General features: G+C 43.3%; 5 protein-coding genes across 5 annotated transcripts; all 5 read right to left on the minus strand.

The window, feature by feature from the left end:
* Positions 1–1,291: 1,291 nt before the first annotated feature.
* Positions 1,292–2,076, minus strand: LOC137902136 (gamma-crystallin M3-like). Its single transcript, XM_068746197.1, has 3 exons — positions 2,062–2,076; positions 1,697–1,936; positions 1,292–1,570 (listed from the first exon to the last, which is right to left on the minus strand). Exons 1-3 carry the CDS (start codon positions 2,074–2,076, stop codon positions 1,292–1,294), a joined length of 534 nt encoding a protein of 177 aa, XP_068602298.1.
* A 1,584-nt stretch (positions 2,077–3,660) lies between these two features.
* LOC137902041 (gamma-crystallin M3-like) lies at positions 3,661–4,392 on the minus strand. Its single transcript, XM_068746091.1, has 3 exons — positions 4,351–4,392; positions 4,033–4,275; positions 3,661–3,936 (listed from the first exon to the last, which is right to left on the minus strand). Exons 1-3 carry the CDS (start codon positions 4,378–4,380, stop codon positions 3,661–3,663), a joined length of 549 nt encoding a protein of 182 aa, XP_068602192.1. The 5' UTR covers positions 4,381–4,392.
* A 2,223-nt stretch (positions 4,393–6,615) lies between these two features.
* Positions 6,616–7,371, minus strand: LOC137902040 (gamma-crystallin M3-like). The gene is made up of 3 exons (XM_068746089.1): positions 7,363–7,371; positions 6,988–7,230; positions 6,616–6,891 (listed from the first exon to the last, which is right to left on the minus strand). The coding sequence occupies exons 1-3, from the start codon at positions 7,369–7,371 to the stop codon at positions 6,616–6,618; spliced, it is 528 nt and encodes a 175-aa protein (XP_068602190.1).
* Positions 7,372–9,547: 2,176 nt separating this feature from the next.
* Positions 9,548–10,251, minus strand: LOC137902024 (gamma-crystallin M3-like). Its single transcript, XM_068746068.1, has 3 exons — positions 10,237–10,251; positions 9,914–10,156; positions 9,548–9,826 (listed from the first exon to the last, which is right to left on the minus strand). The coding sequence occupies exons 1-3, from the start codon at positions 10,249–10,251 to the stop codon at positions 9,548–9,550; spliced, it is 537 nt and encodes a 178-aa protein (XP_068602169.1).
* A 1,722-nt stretch (positions 10,252–11,973) lies between these two features.
* Positions 11,974–21,209, minus strand: LOC137902023 (gamma-crystallin M3-like). The gene is made up of 3 exons (XM_068746067.1): positions 21,183–21,209; positions 12,358–12,597; positions 11,974–12,249 (listed from the first exon to the last, which is right to left on the minus strand). The coding sequence occupies exons 1-3, from the start codon at positions 21,207–21,209 to the stop codon at positions 11,974–11,976; spliced, it is 543 nt and encodes a 180-aa protein (XP_068602168.1).
* Between the last annotated feature and the right edge of the window lie 1,167 nt (positions 21,210–22,376).

A 22,376-nucleotide genomic window follows, 5' to 3' on the forward strand; every position in this document is an offset into this window, starting at 1 on the left:
TCAAAGATGCGCAAGAGCAGGGGTTCCCAACCACCGGGCCGTGGCCCGGTACCAGTCAGTGAGGCACTTGTTACCGGGCCGCACAGAAAGAATAACTAAATTATATAATTTCTGTTGTATCGAGAATTCAAGTCTTAAAGGTGTTTTATTTTGAAAAACTACCTTCTCCAGTGTAACAATCAGCTGTGAATCTTCTTGATCACGTTATATGTTACTCAAAAAAATAAAGCCGTTAACCAAGTGAAAATGAGTACAAAAATAAACATCTTTGGAGGGCTTTTTTGCAAAGGGGAAAAGGCCAACCGAAGAGCCAGAAGAGCAGCCGACGGCCTCCAAGAAAAGAAAATCCAGAGTCAGACTTAAAACACAGTTTTATCAACAGGTTAAATTAATTGCCCGGTGTGGCTTTGGGCATATGGGGCTACACGAGCGGCTGATCTAGAAAGATCGATTTGTTGCCAACAACGCCACTTTAGGACTTGCACCTAAAGATATCTAATTTTGTAGTTCATTCCTCCCCAGCTCGTCCTAGCGGGTTTCCTGAACACACCTACGCACAGGTCCGCTCACACTGAAAACCAGCACGGCATTAGGAATTCAGTCTTTATTCAATACTGACAAAAGGAAAAGAGAGACAAGGCAGTGACAGTCCACGGCCAACCTGCCTTCGAGACGGGGAAAACAAATAATGACAAAACGGGAACGAGGGAGGGGAAGCACCTATATACCCCCCCCCCCCATCAGTGGCAAATGGGTTACAGGTGCTCCCTCCCACACCTGCCTGCCCAATTAACTCCAATCATCCGGTTGCACCAACATGAAACTGGTCCGTGGCAGACAAAAGTTGGGAACCACTGCTTAAGAGCCTTAGCAGGACTAGGTACAGAGCAATAAATGACAATATCATCAGCATAGAAATGTTAGTCTGCATTTGGAATGTAATGACGAAGACAGCTCATAAAGAAAATTATAGTGTTCCCATAACTGAAACTTGTGGAACTCCCTTGTGGGCCTTTAGTACCACTGAAGTTGCTTTTCTATATAGAACATAGACTTTATAGCAGACATTATTTTATTTGCTGCTTTGTGCTCAAATTGTCTTGTGGCTGAAAACCATTATCTGCTTTCAACATCAAATTTCTAGCTAGCTTTATACATTCAGCCCCACCTCTTGTTTTGTTACCCGGGCAAATCTTATCAATGCAAATCAAATAACTAATGGAGGAAACCACTTAAAATAAATTGCCATATTTTATTTAAAATCTTTTTTTTTTTTAAATACACTGGTGTTTTAATAACAAGAATCCATGATGCGCCTCATGCTCATGAACCTCGTGCCGCTGTATCCCGTGTCCCGGAAGCTCCTGTACTCTCCGGGCCTCATGTACATCATCCTGCCTCTGTAGTTGGGCTGCTCGTACATCAGCCAGTGGCCGTCCATCACGTGGCAGGACTGGCAGTCGGACATACGGTAGCGGTCCATCATGTTGTCGCAGTCGTCCATCAGCTCGTGCATCGTACCACCGAAGTTCTCCCTCTCGTAGATCCTCATCCTGAACTGACCTCTGTGCTGTAGATTGAATGCGAGAAAACTTATGAATTACAATCCGTCTTTAAACAGCTTCATTATTTTGATCAAAATAAATTCAATATTTTCTAGAAATTTAAGAATGAAATTCTGCAAGTAGTGAGTTACCATGGGGATCGTGCGGCAAGACCTGATGCAATCGCTCATGCCCATGCGCTGGTAGTCAGAGTACTCTCCTCTCCTGACAAAGAACTGGTTTCCCATGTAGTTCGTGCGGTCGTAGACCATGAAGCAGCCGCTCTCCACCCTGCAGGAGTGACACCTGCTCAGGTAGGAGGACATGTCGGCACAGTCGCTGCTGGTCTCATAGGAACGACCCTGGAAGTTCCGGTCCTCGTAGAAGATGATCTGGATGAATTCAAAACAGAAGCCATTTTGATGAGCAGCTGCTTGATCTGCAGTTAAATTTTGTTTAACTCAAGTAGACAAAAAAAAAATCAGACTAAAAGCTAAAGACTTAAAGCTGAACCCACCTTGCCCATGGTCATGGCTACTGTTTGAACTGTTCAGGCTCAAAATGACTGCAGTTTCCTTCACACTGCCCTGTTGCTTTTATACCTGACCTCGTAGTCAAAGTATGCATGACCCCATTGTTCAAAGTCCTGACAAAGCAACATGGGATAGAGCCCCCCCCCCCCCCTGTATGGCTCAGTTCAAAGAGACCTTCAACATTTGCCGCGGTTGCATTTGTGAGAAGAGGCCCTGCTCTGCTGTGCCTTGTTTTTAGCTGCTGAGCGACAGCAACCGTGCTTTCCACAAACATCCTGGACTTTGAAGGCTTCATTAACTGGAACGAACTGGAACGATAATCTACACAACGGCACTGTATAAAAGGCTCTAGTCATTCAACTCATATTTTAATCTGAATTGTTGGTTTTTATGTACATGTTTTATTGAAGATAACCAGCTGCGTGAATCCTCATGTACATCAGAGGTGCGGCTTCCAGCTGTGACGGCCATAGTTTTGACGTCTTTTTTTGAAAAACTTTGATCTTTTGTCTCTGCACGTTCAGCCCCACCGTGGCTCAAGATAGATGCTAAAGACAAAGTGCTACAGAGCCTGTGGAATGGGAAATGTTCCTTAAAAAAGGAACAATTGATAGAAGCACTGTTCTGTAAAAGTTTTACAAGAAGGAATTTTCGTACCATAAGAGTTTAAATCTTAAATATCATCTCAACGCTAAACTCTTCGCACCCATCTGAGCCTCCAGGTCTGGTGCAACACCTGAAGCTTGTCAAGAAACACTTGATCAGATGCAAACTGATTGTTTGTGGATGGTTCCTTCTTCAGCATTATGCGCTAAAATGTTTTAGAGATTAAACTCAATTAATAATATTGACACATCACAGTTCAGTTTCACTTTGGAATATCATTTCACAACTCGAAACAAATGTCATTGTGTTCAAAATCACACATGGACAATGCGATTGATCAAAGAGCGACAATAACAGCTAGTTTTATTTTTTTTTATTCAGATTTTTCATCCAAATTATACAAATACATGAATCACATATTCACTGACAAGCCACGATAAATATTAATTTGATATGAGGTTTGTTGTAGTCGGATATATGGTAGCGTTCTAGCATGTGTTCGCAGTCGTCTATCAGCTCGCTCATCTGGCCCACAAAATTGTCCTTCTTGGAGATCCTTATTTTCAGGAAGTGAAGATAAAATAATAACTACCGGTAATTGGAACGCACTAACATGTGTTCACGTAATGGATTATGCCTTGTTCATGATGATATAGAAACTTTTCCAAAGCCATTTGATAATTTGAGGCTCGATTTATTTCTGATTTAATCAGGATTAAAACACTTTTCAATCTAATATTTATTGCATTATTTCTCAAAGGTTTACATATTTATATTTGTATAATGTTGTGGTGTCATGTCTTTTAATATTCGTGAAGATTTTATCATGTAAGAAGTGATTAAAATAGCACATTTTTTATGGTTTGATTGGACACATCTTCACATTCTCACAGAAAATTGTTGTCGACATCATAGAACAGAAAAATACTCAAATTTTTGTTTCATATTTCATTTTCTTTATTTCAAAATGAAAATGTCTAACACATGTCCATGATGCGCTTCATGCTCATGAACCTCGTGCCGCTCATGCCCGTGTCCCGGAAGCTCCTGTACTCTCCGGGCCTCATGTACATCATCCTGCCTCTGTAGTTGGGCTGCTCGTACATCAGCCAGTGGCCGTCCATCACGTTGCTGGACTGGCAGTCGGACATACGGTAGCGGTCCATGATGCTCTCGCAGTCCTCCATCAGCTCGTGCCCGGTACCACCGAAGTTCTCCCTCTCGTAGATCTTCATCCTGAACTGACCTCTGTACTGTTTTGCAGAAACAAGAATGTAATGTAACTAATTTTCCCTGAGTTGAAAAGGTTTTATCGGTCAAATGTAATTTTTAAAGTCTTTTCTACTCACCATGGGGATCATACGGCAAGACCTGATGCCACCGCTCATCCCCATCATGTTCGTGTAGTCGGCGTACTCGCCCCTCCTCATGAAGTACTGGCTTCCCATGTAGTTGGGGCGGTCGTAGACCATGAAGCAGCCGTTCTCCACCCTGCAGGAGTGACACCTGCTGAGGTAGGAGGTCATGTCGGAACAGTCGCTCATGCACTCATAGGAGCGACCCTGGAAGTTCCTGTCCTCGTAGAAGGTGATCTGAAAAACAAGGGATTCATTGGTAAACCTGAAAGTCCTCTTGGATGTGGATTAAACAGGAAGTCACCAGTTTACCTTGCCCATGCTCATGTCAGTGGTGGTCATACTTGTCGGTGAGCTGTTGCTGTTGCTACTGCTGTCCTGTTCGGTTTACCGCTGGCTTTTATACCTGACTGATGCCTACGAAGTCAATGGGGCCCCCCATTATTTAAATTCCTGACCCAGCAACATGGTATAGAGTGCAGGAAAGGCTTGTGTTTCTGTGTTGCCTAGTCATGTGACTGGGCCCATGGAGACTTTAGAAATGTTGGCCTATTGACCAGATAACACAAAGGGTTTCTTTTAGTTCATTTGCAGTCATCTCTTTTTCAGCATATTAGCTAAAGTAACGCCTGATACCATAAAAAAAAAAAAAAAAGTGACCTGAATAGTCTTACGGTTGCTGTATTCAGTGGAAGCTGTAGTTAACATTTCTTTGTTTTAATGAAAGACTACATTTTGAGAAGCCGTAGTTTCAGTTTCTCAAACGGTCTCAAAATATAACAGATAGGATTACATTTGGTAAGGTCATAAAAATATAATCAATCTGTTCCTGTACTGTTACTGAGGTTGTAACCTTTTAATGCCACCGGTCACAATAATGACCATTAAAAAATAATTCATTTCTCAGGCTATAAAAATGTTACTGAATGATCTATCAATGTATTTCCAGCAAATATTGAAATAAGAAAGCGTCTCAATGAAATATGTGCAGTGTCACATGTTTACTGTAAATCGTCACGATGATGATGATGAATATATTTATTAGATATAATGTTAGAGTACAAGTACAGTCAAACAGTAGCATGTATTACAGTACAAGTACAGTCAAACATCCTGTCTAAGAGGAGCATTTCAAAAAAGCCCTTGCGGTCTTGTTTCCGTTTAAAGTCCTGAGTACATAAATCATCGACATTTAACAATACAAATGAAATAAAAATAAATTACTCCACAGATGCAAAACAAACGATAAATTAAAAAGACACATAATATGTACAACGTAGGTGGACAAAAAGGGGGGGGGGGGGGGATTGATCCGGAGAGAGTCGTGATGACTATCTCCGTTTTTGTCCCCATAAAAAGTGTATTTTTAGGGCCGTTTTGAATGCGGCCAAAGAGGTGCATGTTTTGAGGGCAGGAGTCAAACAGTTCCACCCTAGTGTGGCAGAATAGTAAAAAGATGATTTACCCATGTTTGTCTTATAGGAGGGGGTAATCAAGTTGTTGTTTGAGCTCCCTCTAGTGTTGTGGCTGTGGGTGTCACTAAATCTTTGGAGGTGTTTAGTCAGGTATGCAGGGATTGAGGGGACTGAGGGCAGAGCTGCATTGACTATTTTAAATGCCAATCCCATTTTGAGTTGTTAAACCCTGTCTTCTACCCTGAGCCATTTTAGGCTAGCAAAATGTCCAGGAAGAAGGTGGGTCATGGGCCCCAGATTGAGGAGTAGCCGAATGAGTTTGTTTTGGGAGGTTTGGAGCCTGGTTTTCAGGGACATTTTGTTGTTGACCTGTTTACTTCCTGTTTCCGGCAACAGACGAGGACGGCAGCCGCAATGCTACCGACGAAAAGGATAGTAAAATATGTTAACATAAAGATAGGACATACATTTTTAGTACATGATGATGATGATGAACACATTTATTAGATAGAATGTTATAGCAGTAGAAGTGTCTCTGTATCTGTGTTGCCGTGCGATGAACTGGCGGCTTGTCCAGGGTGTAACCCCGCCTCTCGCCCATTGACTGCTGAGATCGGCTCAAGCTTGGCCCGCGACCCGATCACGGACAAAGCGGTTGGAAAATGAATGAATGAATGAATGTATCCACCTGGTCAGTTTGAGTGTACAGTATAAGTGCGTTTACACAACTATGCCAAAATGCTTTACAATAAAGGCAACCAGGTGGCAAACTATAAAATTATGGAATGATTCCCACACTCAATGGCCGCCACCTTGGCTACATGAATATAAAGGGAGGGACTTCTCACAATCACCTGTGCAGCAGTTAGCTGAGGCATTTAGCCTCAGAAGGTAAACCCTCTATAAAAGTGTCAACAGCTGACACTTTTATCTTTTCTTATGATTGGTTATATTTTTCATCATTATGGCTTGCGCTGTGACCTCACAACCACAGAAAAGTCAGTCGCTGGTTTTCTTGTTAACATCAGTGTAAAAACTAACTACCGGTGCATGGTGTGGGACACAAAACTACCTTTGTCATATAGTTATTAAAACAAGATATAAAAAACTATGACACCAAAGATGAGAAAGTTATTTCATTTATTGAAATCACAATGTACATTTAGCACATGTCCATGATGCGCCTCATGCTCATGAACCTGGTGCCGCTGTATCCCATGTCCCGGAAGCTCCTGTACTCTCCGGGCCTCATGTACATCATCCTGCCCCTGTAGTTGGGCTGCTCGTACATCAGCCAGTGGCCGTCCATCACGTTGCTGGACTGGCAGTCGGACATACGGTAGCGGTCCATGATGTTGTCGCAGTCGTCCATCAGCTCGTGCGTCGTGCCACCGAAGTTCTCCCTCTCGTAGATCCTCATCCTGAACTGGCCTCTGTGCTGTTATGCAGAAACAAGAATGTAATGTAACTAATTTTCCCTGAGTTGAAAAGGTTTTATCGGTCAAATGTAATTTTTAAAGTCTTTTCTACTCACCATGGGGATCATACGGCAAGACCTGATGCCACCGCTCATCCCCATCATGTTCGTGTAGTCGGCGTACTCGCCCCTCCTCATGAAGTACTGGTTTCCCATGTAGTTGGGGCGGTCGTAGACCATGAAGCAGCCGCTCTCCACCCTGCAGGAGTGACACCTGCTCAGGTAGGAGGTCATGTCGGAACAGTCGCTCATGCACTCATAGGAGCGACCCTGGAAGTTCCTGTCCTCGTAGAAGGTGATCTGAAAAAAGACAGTAAAGTCACAATTACTTATTTGTCAGTGATTTACAAGCATTTATATTCATTATATAATTTCCCTATGTGATTATTAAAGTATTCTGATTCTGATTTAATTGTTGTAACTGTCTCCTACCTTGCCCATGATTGTATCCTTTGTCGATCTCTCAGAGAACTGTGCCTGAACTGATAGCCTGCCTGTCTGAACCAGGTGCATTTATACCTGGTCAGAAACAATGGCGGTGCGCCCTTCTATTGTTCAAAAATCCTGACCCAGCAGTCCACTATAGAAGCTTATAGAGTTCTGGCTCGCTCATACCAACAGGGTCACGGCCTCTAAACAGAATTTTCCTTTATGTTTGACAAAAAATAGCAGCAGTTTATATTGTTATATATATATATATCAGTATATTATGAAAGCTACACAATGTGCTACAATATAATTCAACTTCACTTTTAGCTGATATCAATTAATAGGATCCAGAAAGTTAATGTTTTGTCAAAGCTAAAGGGGTTTTGAAAGACAACAACCACACTTATCAGGAAGTCGGTATCATTGGAATTGTGTGCAGTAATAGTCATCGTCAGCTAATAACACACATTTGAATGTCATCATATTTCTGTTATTTTTAAAACACAAGAAAGCAACACCAGGTCTGAAACAGCTTTTGTATTGAATTAGTTCATGAATTAGAAATTAAAACCTTTTTTTATTGTTACATTCACCGCATGATGGGATCACTTTATATAAATTGTGTACACAATATTTAAAAAGGTTATTGACAGATTTCAATCAAACGTTGAAGAAAGGGCCTCTTGGAGGAGATTTATTTTTCTATTTTTCTATTTTTTTTAATTATGGTAGCTATTCAAAGACATGTCTCTGATTAACATTCATGGGAAACCTTTTGTTTTTCACAGTGACAAAGCCAACCATCATGATTTAAATGAACATAAAGCAGTTTCATCAAAGAAAAACTACAATACACCCTTCATTTATTTGGATTATTTCCTTCTTAAATTTGTGTGTGAGTATATTTCTTCAGATTTGTGTTTTTCCGTTAGCTAGTTGTTGGTGTAGCTTCATGGTTATGCTAATCCTTGAGGGATGTCCATTTGACATGTCTCCTGTCATCTAAGAGGATTTCTTTATTCTAACAGATAAGTATTGTAGATATTTAAAATATTTTGAGGTCACTAAACAAACGCTGAACCTACCAAATGAAAGATTAAAGTCTCTTCTTTCATGAGAAAAAAAAAAAAGTGTGTTTGTTCTGGAGTTATTGGCCGTTGAAGAGAGGCAGATATCAATGTCAGGGCTGGCAGTAAATGTTTGGGTTTCAAAAAACGTCTTTAGACGTTAATGACTCTCAAATAGTTAATTTTAAGATAATTTTTCTCTCAATGATATTTAATAAATTACTTGAATTGATTTGAATTGTTCAATTCAATGAAATAATCTAATTTAAACATACTTTATACATTTTTTATTTGTCAACTGCAGAGCTAATGCTAATAACTAAAACAAAAATGGTTTAACCATTCATAACCGTGATGCTATTAGTAACAGTTTATGATTTCACTTGATATATCATATATTATTTATGTCATATTATTATATATATATATGTGTCTAACATGTTTTTTTGCTTCCACCTTATTAGCCTGAGCATTAAATGACATTTTGTTTGAGGTTAGGCAGAAAAAAATATTTGCTTGTATGTTCATCGTGATTATTCTCATAAATTTGTTTGCAAACTGGACTTCTGGGTTAAATTTGTGAAACGCACCACTCACCCTGACACAACCTCTTTTTGGGACGCCCTCCTTTCATAAATGAAACACGCCTTTTTGCTCTGATAAATTCATATTAAAGCAGATATATATTTCCAGATACATTAATTAATTTCCTTCTGTGTCTGGATGAGAGCTGAGGGACTTTTAACTAAATGGGAATTTAACGAGGCTTAACATTACCTTGACTCTCAATGTATTTTTTTCAGCACAAAACCCGAGCAGGGCGAGCTCGATTGTAATCATTGGCTGGCTGGAGCGTTTGGATTTGAGTCTCTATAAAAACCAAGATGATGCGATTATTAGATACCATCACATTTCAAATGTGTCGTTTTTGCCGAGGCTTTCTTCTTGACGTACGACTCGTGAAACAATTTGTACTAACTCTAGTCTTTATTTACCACGTTGCAGTAAACATATTCATGAAACGCTATCAAACACATCGGCTCATAATCATTTACATCCACCGAAGCCCATCTCTACTGATATCTTGTGCAGTCAGACTTTATTCAGTGGAACTCGGACGTTTAATAGCAGGAGTCCTTGATGCGCCTCATGCTCATGAACCTCGTGCCGCTGTATCCCATGTCCCGGAAGCTCCTGTACTCTCCGGGCCTCATGTACATCATCCTGCCTCTGTAGTTGGGCTGCTCGTACATCAGCCAGTGGCCGTCCATCACCTGGCAGGACTGGCAGTCGGACATACGGTAGCGGTCCATCATGTTATCGCAGTCGTCCATCAGCTCGTGCGTTGTGCCACCAAAGTTCTCCCTCTCGTAGATCTTCATCCTGAACTGACCTCTGTGCTGTAGAGACAATTTTAGAAACAAACATTCGGTCCTTCATACTGAAATACTGTCTTGGAAAGTTAAAAAAAAAAAATCCTTCCGTACCATGGGGATCATTCGGCAAGACCTGATGCAGTCGGACATTCCCATCATGTTCATGTAGTCGCCGTACTCGCCCCGTCTCATGAAAAACTGGTTTCCCATGTAGTTGGGGCGGTCGTAGACCATGAAGCAGCCGCTCTCCACCCTGCAGGAGTGACACCTGCTCAGGTAGGAGGTCAGCTCCGGGCAGTCGCTGCTGGTCTCATAGTGACGGCCCTGGAAGTTCTTCTCCTCGTAGAAGATAATCTGCAATCGAACAGCGCCTGTTAATGAAACCCATGTGGCCTTTTTGATTTTATTTAGGATTCATCACTCCCACCACCTACCCTGCCCATGGTCATGGTCTTTGGGTTGCTCTTCAGGTCTGAGCTGTTGCTGTTGTGTTTCTGTCAGTGGGTTCTCTTACTTTTATAGTTGCTCAAAGTGGAAAAAACACAGTATACAGTATGTTGGGCCTCCATTGTGTGCAAAGCCCCGACTCAGCAACATGCCATAGAAGCCTGCTGAGCAGTTAGGGCACTAAAGGGTTATTATGTTGAACCGTGGTGGGAAAAGCATGAAGTGAATATAGGCAGCGCTGTTGTCTAACATAAAGGTAATAAAGTAGAAGCTTCCACCTGAAATACGACAGCCGTCCGGTTTTCATTGACATTTAGTCATTTTCATTGACATTATTTGGCTAATGAGAAGCTATTTAAGTGTTTTTATTTTTAGTAGCTTACATATTTTTGTTTGAGATGTCACATAAATCTCCCTGTTCCATATGTTTAATTTATCTTACTACGTTAACAGACATCAATGATGGTTTATTAAAGAATTGCTTATATTTTTCAATAATTACAGATATGATAATGATTTATTTTGTTCATATTATCCAGTTGTACAGTGACAACACCAAAAAAAATATATAGTCTATATTTCATAGTTTTATTTATTTACGCAAACAAACTGCTTGCATAAAATCACAGACAGTGCTGGCATCAGCATTTTCATCTTTTTAGGTAAATCTTTTTTAAGATTTAGCTGTCATATCAGACAATACAACATCTGATCTGGGTCATGAGTCGACACAAATGATTCATTTACATTTTCTTTATTCACATTCATGGGTTAAAATTTTTTTTCGAGTCTTTAACCAAGACTCTATAATGCAAATGTACTCTTAAAGTTAATGTGTTGAAAGCAGGAAAAATTGTATTCAAAAAGTATAAAGACTTGGACGTGTCATGGTTCCACCTGTTATGTTCCTCCACCAAGGAAGTTATATTTTTTTGCCAGGGTTTGCCTGATTGTTAGCAGGATAATGGAAAAAACTGCTGGATGGATCTTGATGGGAAAAAAATCTGAATCATTTATATCCCAGTAAATTTTGCGAGTGATCCAGATACCAGTCTGGATACAAAACAATCCGGATTTTCCCATTAACTTATAATTGAGGCTTTTTAATTGTATTTATTAAAATCATATCTTGTAAAATACGCACTCAATTCACTCACCAGAAATCACAGTCGTAAAAGGGGTCCGATATTAACTCTTACACAAAATGATCCAGAATGGGGTCAGGGAAAAAATATTTCATTTTAACATTAAACTCATTTAGGGATTCCAAAATCAGTCAGAAATACACATAAACTCAGAGTCCCTTTTAATTCTCATGGTTGGTGTCTAAAGATACCAAGAACAATCTAGAACCTTTTATTGATGATCCAGATCACCATGTGGACGGTGTAAACCCGACTAAGAGGGGAATGAGCTGCTTGGCGGAGGTCTGCGCTCTATTTCTATATTCTCTTTTCTCTTTTCTATCTGATGGGTCATGTTATTGAATGTTATTTTAATGTGTTTTCTTTTCTCTAATTGTAAATATTTTAAATTCTGTTTATCACTTTGCATTTACGAAGCTCCCTGATGGAGGAAGACCTTCATATTGATCCCAGAACTATGTTCAGGTTATTCATGTTTAAGAGCCGTTCCTCTTTCGGATATAGAAGATGACACGACGACACAATTGATGACCGGTTCCTCGTTTATTTCATTCGACAACACATTCCTTCCGCGCTGCTTCAGCAGGACTCTGCGATACGCCTGATGGAGCTGAACCTGGTGCCACTCACGCCCGTGTCCCGGAAGCTCCTGTACTCTCCGGGCCTCATGTACATCATCCTGCCTCTGTAGTTGGGCTGCTCGTACATCAGCCAGTGGCCGTCCATCACGTTGCTGGACTGGCAGTCGGACATACGGTAGCGGTCCTGGATGTTGTTGCAGTCCTCCATCAGCTCGTGACTCTGGCCCTGGAAGTTCTCCCTCTCGTAGATCTTCATCCTGTAGGAGCCTCTGTGCTGTTAAGGAAAAAAGAGAGAGAGAGAGATTTTACTATATTGAATATTAAATGCGCGAATCAGATGTTGCGGATTACGTCTTGTTCTTGTTTCAAAATCTTTGCGCACCTGGGGAATCAAACGGCAAGATCGGATGGAGTCACTCATGCCGAATGACGTGTAGTCGGAGTACTCCCCTCTCCTCAGGAAGTACTGGCTTCCCATGTAGTTGGGGCGGTCGTAGACCATGAAGCAGCCGTTCTCCACCCTGCAGGATGCACACCTGTTCAGGTAGGAGGTCATGTCGGAGCAGTCGCTGCTGCACTCATAGGAGCGACCCTGGAAGTTCCTGTCCTCGTAGAAGGTGACCTGCAGGAGAAACGGATCAGGCGTTAGTTTTTCTTTGTTTTTTACCTTTGCGTTTCCTCTTTAGTTTTTAGATTTTATATATTTGTATAAACTCCTGATGTCTGCTCCTCCTCTCTCCACATACCTTGCCCATGTCTGATAGTCAGTGTTCGTGGGAATCTGTCCAACAACCACGCTGGCTGCCAGGCGCCTTTTATGCGATACGCCCCGCAACGGATTTTTTTGTTATTCAAATCATTTGGAAGCTGATGAACAAGCAGCTCTGTGATCACTGTTAATTTCATTCGTGCCATTGTGATCCAGGATAAAGGGGAAGGCGGAGAGCAAGGGGGGGGGGGGGAACGAACCCAGCTTTTCTTTTCTCAGGATGAAGGAGATTAGAGTCAAGAGGAAGCTTTTTTTTTTATTGCATTTAATTTGATCCCATCAGGATAACGGGGTTTCCTATTTTGCACCCATGTGACTTCCTGTACGATGAGAGTGGCTGGTGTTGGGGGAGGACATGTTGGATGACAAGACGGGTTCCATTAGAAAATAATTAACATGTATGATTTAACAATAATAACCATTTTAAGAATCATAAAATGTGGTCCTCTTGACTTGACCAACACATTAGCGCTAGTATTAGCATGGATATTTTCAACCTTTTTTCTCCAGAACTGCTACGACTGTTGCAAATCAACCTTCTCCACTTCACCCTGCCCTTTGCATCGTGAATCGCCGCGTCCTTTTCCTCCATGTGGAATCTAACCTTTTCAAGCTAAGATGGAATGGAATGGAAAAATATGTATCATGAAAAAAAGCAATATTGGTTGCTAAAAAAAACAAATGAGGGTATTTTCTCCACCAGAGTGGCCATTTTGGCAGATTTCTGCTTGCTAATAATCAGAAATGGCAGAAATTCTAAATTACAAACCACATCATGCAAAATGAAATTTTGGAATCAGATGACTGTGTTTGACTTGGCTCGACGAGGTTGATGCACTGTATCACACAGTCCCTAGCTAATCACGGGACGGGGTCACACACAGCTCAGCTAAACCTGTGGACAAAGAGGTGCGCCCCCCCCCCCCGGTGATGACTCAGTGGGATTTGGCGGTGACAGCACCTGTTAGTGCTGACCGTCGGCTCGCCTAAACAACGCGGCGACCTCGACAAACACAAAGGGAGCCCAGCCAAGCGCGCTCATGCGCTAAAGCCTCTTTGTTTCAGCGGCTAACGGTGGCGGGAAAGTGAGACAGTTCCACGGGAGGCCGTGCAGATATCGAGCCGGCGTGCGCCCTCTAGTGGTGGTGATTGGTCATTTCTCTGCAGAGTTTCTCCAGACAAAGTTTCCTCTGAAATTCCACCAGTCTCGGTTTGGCCAATGAAGGACATGAGGCCAAAACCATCTAAAGTGTTAAATGAAAGTTTTTAGTCCGCTGTTTCTTTATTTATCAGAAATAAACAGCCTTAAATGTTCCACAGGCTTTTGCTACTGAGAATGTTTCTGCTGCAGGATGTCTTCCCCTGAGCCCCACGTTTCCTCCGTTTTATTTATAACTTGTGTTGATATGATTGGTCTCAGAGGCTGAGGGGAAACCATGTTAATCCCAGGAATGTCGTTTCTGGCTGCAAGACTTACCTTGTATGGCAGCAATGGATGGATGGGAGAAGAGAGAACGCTTTAATGTAGCTGGAGAAAGCGTGAGGGAGGAGAAGCAAGCCAAGACAGTCAAATCCACGGGAAAATTCACTTTACTTTTTTTAGATGCTATCATGTAAAAAGCTTCATGATATTAACATTTCCTCTCCTTATGATATTATCCTGTGATTTAAAAAAGAAAAAGAAAGTCTTTTAAAAATATCTAAAAGAAAGCATTCAAATCTACAGACGATTTTACATTCATGATATAAATGCAATCACTGATGTGTTTAATAAAATTACCGTAAATTCACACACAAAAGCTTGGAATAAAAGTACTCCTCATTACCACTAGATGGCAGACGAGCACGCAGCGTCTAAAGCCTTGGTCTATCCAGGACAAATAACCTCTACAGGCTGGTTGACGTCACTGAAGGCATCGCGTCAGGTTAAAGCAGCTGTCCTGTTTATTTTACATTCAAATAAATTACAATTACCAATTACATTGGTAGCGATTATGGATCCGTGAGGTGTCATTGTCGCCTGGTTTCCTATTCATCCCATCTTTGCACACACACACACACACACACACACAGACACACACACACCTTTGTGCTAAAGGTTTACTGGGGAGCCTGATGTGACGTCAAGCTGGGCTGAAGGAAAAAGAAACTGTATTGCCATGGAAACTCCTCTCCCTACAGTTTCTCTGTGATCTCTGATCCATCCTGGATGTGAGAACACGAAGGCTGTATTATCGCACAGACATGGAAAAAGGTTTACCGCCTGGAAGTGACCGCAGCTCTGTTACTGACTTCATGTGTGTCGCTGCTGCTACATAAATAGCTTTTATTGCACATTTAAAGCATAACAGCTGATTAGTCCCGTTTATAGACACGCATGCTTGAGATACACCAAACTTTGAGGAGATGTCGGGAGGTATTTCTCTTTTCCTTCTTTTTATTCCACTCTGTTGCTTCAGGCTCATCTGGCCCAAACATTTGGTTTACACCTCCAGGGACGGACTCGTCCGTCTCCACATGCTGTCCTCTCCGGTCACGTGGATTCGCTGCCACGTGGGGATTTGAAGATTTCTCGTGTTTTAATTTAATTTGGATCATAACACAAACTTCCCGACAATCCCAGCATCCGACGGGAACCAGCAGAATGACGTAAGGCGATCCGGATTATCCGTTATGATTTGAGGCGCAATGCAGTAATGGAAACATACCATGTTTTTGAGCTTTGAAATGCTAAGCTAATGTCATCGAGTTCATCTCCTATTACTGTTCAATATATTTACTGCTCAATCGGGTGTTTCTCAGGTGCGGGAGGTGTCCAGCCTGGACGGATTTGTCAGGTTGCTACCTGAAAACACTGAATGTGACTGAGCTTCGTTTGCCAAAGAGCCCTGAGGCGACGAGGACTGCAGTGTATCTGACTGCTGCCCGCCGCTTGCTTTCTGAGTGTTTACAATGCCGTATGAGGGGGGGGATCCTGGGAGGCGGCTATTTTTAGCTCTGGTTTCATCATTCCTCTCTCTCTCTCTCTCTGCTCTGATTGCAGCTGCAGCCTGGCGCTGCATTCTAATGAACCCGGGCATCAGCCTGCAGAGGAGTAATGGTGGAGGAGAATGTTTCCTCCTTGGGTTGCCACAACATGCGCATCTCATTACATAACACCCCCCCCCCCCCCCTCCCTGAACCCAACCTGCTCCCCATTCATGCCCTCAATGCATTTCAAATAAAGAAAACAAGATACCATTATCATTGTTCTAAATATGAACGGACTTTCAGCACATTGTTTTGGTACTAAAAAAAAAAAAACAGTTTAACCTTTAGCAGAGCGACGCTAGATATTACTCTGAGTGGTTGGTGAGGATCGTCATGGAGACTCAACAGCAAAACAAGTTTTACTGTGAAATGAGAGGTTCCCAAAGCGCGGCCTATTGATAGCCCCTTTGCGGAATGGAAAAACGGACATATCTGGAATAAACTGGCGTGCTCCCTCTGTTTTTAACGTAACTGCAGGCATCTGCCTCTCTCTCTCCTACGTCACCACATTTGTATTAGTTGCTAGTTACTGCATCTATTTTTGGAAACGTAAACTGAAGCAGCACAGTGCGGTTTGTTTAAAGAGCTCACTGCGCCACATGGACTGAGATCCTAGAGGAGACAGATATACGGCCGACCCCGGTCCCGCTGTCAGACTTGAGAAGAAGCAGTATGTCCTTTTGGTGCGTGACAGAGATTTTCCAACGTTTTTTTTAAAGGTCTCTGTTGTCAAAAGCCTGGTTGGCTCATGAGATACACAGGAGCTCCGGTGACATCAGTTTGGTTCCAGCCAGTTAGGCAGCTTTAAAATGATAAAAGAGTAATGTTGGCAGGAAAAAGGCTGATCAATCAATGCCCCCCCCCCTTGTAGAGATCTTAAATGACATGTGTGTCCGACTATCTGGCAATGAAGGACGTTTCTTTAAATGTGAAAGCAGAATTAATCTGTTGGCATTGTTAAAGTCCAGCTCGTCTCCATTGTCCTCTACATTCCCTCCGCTCTGCGTCTTTATCCCTCATTTCAATCAGAACCCACCCCGATCAGGTAAGACGTGCAGCATCAGTTACCACGGTGATGGTTCATTTCTTGTTCAACAAAGTCGCTCATTTTTAATCATCCCATTCGACGGTGCCAACGGTCCAAACCTCCCAATACCGACGGAGACTTTTCATGAAAGTTCTTCTGGATTCTTTTATGCAAATCAGTTTTATAAACTGCAAACGCATCCCTGAGACTGGATCTCTGCATCACACGAGCCCGTTGTAGGCGTCCTCCGGCGTCCTGGAGGTTCAACCCGACTCTCATCTCATTTAGCGCCGCCTGCTCAGCACTGAACGGCTTTAAGGGCAGAAACACGGCTCCAAATGACTGATGGTTCCTGGGCCCGTGGTTTCTAAATCAATAGCGCATTCTGTTTGGTGAGTCAGCCTTTTTTTTCTTTCGTTCCCATTTTATGAACGTCGATATTTCACTTGGAGGGCTCCTCAGGACGTCCCACGAACCTCTGAACGTATAGGAAGTGGAGACCAGGAGCCCCCGGTGTTGGTTCTACAACATGGAACTCAATCTCAAGTCATGATATATTGCCTACTTCTGACTGGGGTGGCAGGGGTCACCACTTAGAGGCCCAGACGAGCGGATGCTACGCTGCGTTAACTCTTATCATTAATGTACAGCATGGACTCCAGAAAATGAAACCACTTCCTGTCTGCATCCACACAAGCGGCGCTGGTCGGACCAATTAAAGGTCCGACCAGCGTGATCATGATTTAATATGAAGGAGGGGGCTGTTTAAAAGAATGAGAAATTTTCAGTCCATAATTTTCCAGTTCATTTAAAACCCTCCAAAAAAATAAAAATAAAAAAATGCCTCAGCTGGATTTAGAATTTATTTTAAATTATCTTTCCTCCGACAGTAAACAAGCCTCCATATGTTTTACCAGCCTTAATGAAATGGGAGCGTTTAGGCAGCGGGCGACGATCCAGTCATTTATCCTCTTTTCCGTCCAGGGCAGCAGGGATAGGTGCCACGAATGCATCATTTTTAATTAAAATCTGCTGAGACTCAGCAACGCCGGAAGAAGACTTGGCAGCCGCCGACGAGTCCTCCCGTTCCGACGGCGTGTAGGAAGCAGCCTGTAATTCAGTGAAGGAAGCCAACGACAGCAACCGAGTTATTACGTTTACGAGGGCTCGGGAATTTTTCTCCCGCCTTTTTGTCGGTTGTTCCTGTGGGTTTATTCCAGTTTTTAAAAATTGATAAAAGAAAAATAAAACAGTAGTAGATTTTTAAAATTATTTTTAATTCCCTACCGATTGTGTTCCTTCATTCATTTAAGACGTGGATTCCCGTGACTCCTTGCGGATAGACGTGCAAAACCAGCATTTGTGATTTGCCTACCTAGCTTATAGCTACCAAGCTAACAAAGGCTAACAGGGACAGCCTTTTGCTGTCTTCACCTCATGGACGGTATGCATTCTAACCTGCCACACAGCCTTGCACGTCGTGGATGGATGTTTCATGTCTCATTCAGCGAATTAAAACTCATGTAATTAATAGAAATGCTTAAGCTTCCTGTAAAGGTCGCCTCCCCTGCTGTAATCGCGTCGTTGGACTTCCACGGCGAGGCTCGGACGCTGAAGCGTGCTAATCCCATTAGAGGAGCAGCTTTTCGGTGGATGGAGAGGAACACGTCAGGGTGTTTTAATCCCCCCCTCCCCCCCCCCCCCCCCCCCCCCCCCAGCAGCTGGAATACATCTATGACCAGCAGCGGAAACCAAAGAAAATGATCCATGATGAAGGCGTACGGTCAAAACTAATTGGATGACTGTTCGGCTGGGATTCGCTTAATTGCTAATTCGGCCTTCTGCTTTTCCACTCGCGGCTCGGCTTGTGCGCCTCGTGAGGAACTCTCGGCAGCGATGGCAACTGGGAACACTGGGAGCAATAAATGAAGAGATCGCTTCTATAATATTTGAGTTCATTCCTCAAATTGATCTAAATTTGATCTGTCGTGAGGCTCGTCTGAAAATGATTGATTGGCTGAATTCAGCGCGTAAATCAGCAGCTGACATCTGAACTGCATTTATAATTGATGACTGATTTCCGTCGCACCCACAGAAAAACACCGGGATCTTATCCGGTGCCGATCGATGGCGAGTCGGCGAGCTGCTGATGGATGATGTGTCACTAACATAAAAATAGGTCAACAATATGTAAATGTTCTGCTGTGAATAGTTGAGTCAGATCAAAATATTCTTTATTTAAATCCGATTTGACTCCGATCAGGTGGATTTTTGAGCTGCGGTTGTCTGGCTCAAACTGGATGCAGGTCAAAAAGGAAAAAATAGCAGCTCGGTTTGTTATATTTTTTGTCACATCGCACTTTCTCTTGTGGTTGTCTGTGCGAATCGATGGCAGGAGAGATGCCGCGGGACGGATTTGAATGTCAAATCGCTTGTTACATTTGCATTTTGGGTTCAGTGACCTCTGCTCCTCATCCCAGCTCATTTCCACATTAAGGAGAACATGGAACTCCTACCTTTGCGCCTCCTGCGAGGATGAGGAGGATGCTGTCGGGTGCAGAGGAGGCGCTGATTACTCTGTGAATGCACCTCTAAGAGTGTCTCTGACACAACTGAATATTTCAAACCCGATTTCTGCATTTTCTTTTGAATCAAAGAGTTAAATTAAAGTGTGCATTTCAATGATTCGGCGATTCGCTTTGAAAGCAGAATGAAGTCGCAGATTTGCACGTCAAACAGCTGCAGAGTAAATCTCACGCATGTGAGGGAACCCATTGGCTGAACAGACACAGGTAACGTATACAGGCAGACCTCCACCTGTTGCCATGGGAACGTTTGAGCGGAAAATTCATTCGGTTTCACTCGACTTGTTTATTTCAATCCACCCGCTAATCTCCTACTTCCTCTCTCGTGCACCGGGCGCCGTTGCCCCGCTTGTGAAAAGTCGAGAGTCGCGGTGACATCAGAGAGCGATTTACCTCGTAGGATCAAAGACATCCTTGATACTAATGTCCCTCACAGGCGCCCCTGCATCCCTGCTCCCCACATCCACCCACTTGAGTCGACCATCTGGGATGATTTCAAAGTGTCTGCAGCTGATTAAGACCGAATGAGAAATGAGAATCGCTGCACAGATTCTCTATTATTTGGGATTAGATTTGCTCTCGGATGAAGAAGTTTTAACCAGTTTCTAGTAGAGTTTGGTTTACTGCCATGCATATATTCTGTATACTTTGGACTGGACTTCCTCTTGGCTATTTACTGACTCAAGCTCACGCAGATCCCAGATCTGTTTCAGGATGTACGTTGGAAGCCTTGAGCGGGCCTGCAGTTATTCCTTTTGCAGGATGATGCTTTGTCCGCAGTGTGGAAGATTCTTTTTGTAGAAACTGTGCAGAGACAAAGGCATTTCATTTGTTGCCATCATCCTTTTGAAGATCTCCATCTCGGCAGAGGAGGAGAAGACGCTGGAGATTTGTGCTGCAAGCCCTTTTTGAAGCAGATCAAGAATGAAAGTCAGAGATTGCTGAGTCTGTGTTATGTTTTCTGCCGGACGCCTGTTTTATTCACGTCTCAAACCCAGAAGATCACAGCGTTACAAGTGATTAAACATCAGACATCCTCTCTACAACATGGATCACTGAAACCGAATACTAAAGATGAAAATCAGACGTCTAAGAACGAATGACTAAACACGAAACACCACTCGTGTATTATTCCTGTCACATCTGTGACAAATGGAAGCAGAAACATGCAAATACCCACAAAATAAGAGGATTTATTGAAGCATCTTTGATGATGATGGATGAGGATGATGATGATTAAAGGCATTCTAAACACCATAGCTTACTTGCAAGTCTAACATTTTTATCTTTGTAAAATAAATATCGAATCGACTTTGAATTCAATCCAATAGATTTTCTTTATGGATCCGAAGGCAGGCAGCGCAGAGGGAGATCAGAGCACTCATCTTAATGCCTGCCCCCCCCCACAGAGGAAGTTCAGGCTGCTCGACAGCTTAAATGTAAATCCCATTATTGTCTGACTGTGATTTATGTGAAGTGGCTTTGTGCATTACAGAGGAAAGAATATTTGAAAAGATATTTTTGCAGCACACGCTGCAGAATATCGGGCGGGAAGCCGTGCAGTAATCTCCCACGTCCGTCTCATGAGGGCCGTGAGTCATCCGCCCAGACGGCGACGCGAGGGAACGATTAAAAAAAAAGCAACACGAGAAGCAACAAAAGGTGGAATTACAGAAAAAAAATAAAGACCCCCCCCCCCCTTAATGAAACAAAAATACATCTAAAAGTTCAAGAAGATTATGCTGCTTTCATGGGACCCGTTTCCATGACGACTGGGTCACTAGAAAATGCACAACTTTTGAAACCAGGCTTTGGAGCGTCATCTTTGGAAATGGGGCAATAACGCAACTTACCCCCCCCCCCCCCCCCCACTTCCTGTTTTGCAAATCTTGGCATTGATTGTTATTTCCAATACGCGCGTGAGACGCTGTCGCCACGGGCGACGTGTCGTCAGCGACGCCTGCGTTGTCGAGGGTCACGTGGCGACTATTTCCACGCAGGATGGCGGCCGTGTGGCTGTGAAAGCAGCAACAATGCTCTCTGTCACAAACAGGAGGAAGCAGGTGATGTTCAGAGGAAGCGAGAGAATTGACCGTTGTGAAGCCGATGCATCCGCCGCCGTCTTCCTCCCTCAACCCGCCGATGAGACACGTTAGAGAGGAAAAACGGTGGGAAACTTTGGAAACTTTGGGCCAAATTAGTCCAACGTCTCTCTCTCGACGTTCCCGCCTTCTCTCCGTCGTTGCTGCATTTCAGCCTCAACAGGCGGAATGCGCCTTTTATCCCCGCCAGGTGACCTTTGCCTTTTACAGCCACGTCATCATTTGTGACGCCCCCGTCCCCCCGTCCCTCCTCGGTCCACCTCAAACCCTTCCGACCTCTGCTCCAAAGTTATCAGGGAATGCCAGGCGTACTTTTGGAAGTGGTAGAGACTTGGATCGGATTTGTGTTTTCCCTCCTCCTACACGACTGCATTCCTCCGGGCTGCTTAGGAAGGAGAATCGAGCCAGCTCCCCTTTTAAGATTAGTTTGTCCTACCACCAGATCCCATCTGGACGGTTGTCCCCATCGTCCCCATCTTTGCTGCTTCGTTTGACCGAGTCACAAATGGGCAAGGAGCAGCAGAGAATCCATTTTGAAAAGGGTTTAGTGTAACATCCAGGCGACAGTATACGATGGAAACATGAGAACGAGGAGAGGGCAGGCAGAGAGATAAACCTATTCTCCCCTCGTTTCTCCGGGGATCAGCCTCTTTGAACGACCTTTGAACGGCGGCAGGAAGCATCGCAGGCAACGCAGCGCATCCGTGGGTGAGACCAACAACATGTGGCGTGTGTGTCTGGAGGAAGCTGCTGTGAGTCAGAGAGAGGACAAACAGGGGGGGGGGGGGGGGGGTGCTACTGGTTTTACCCTTTAATGACTTCACCGCAGATGCACGGTGCATTGACACGTCGAGAGAGGACGACTCCGTGTGTGTTTGCGTACGGGCG

Source organism: Brachionichthys hirsutus, chromosome 12 (assembly GCF_040956055.1).
Source record: "Brachionichthys hirsutus isolate HB-005 chromosome 12, CSIRO-AGI_Bhir_v1, whole genome shotgun sequence".
Classification (NCBI taxonomy): domain Eukaryota; kingdom Metazoa; phylum Chordata; class Actinopteri; order Lophiiformes; family Brachionichthyidae; genus Brachionichthys; species Brachionichthys hirsutus.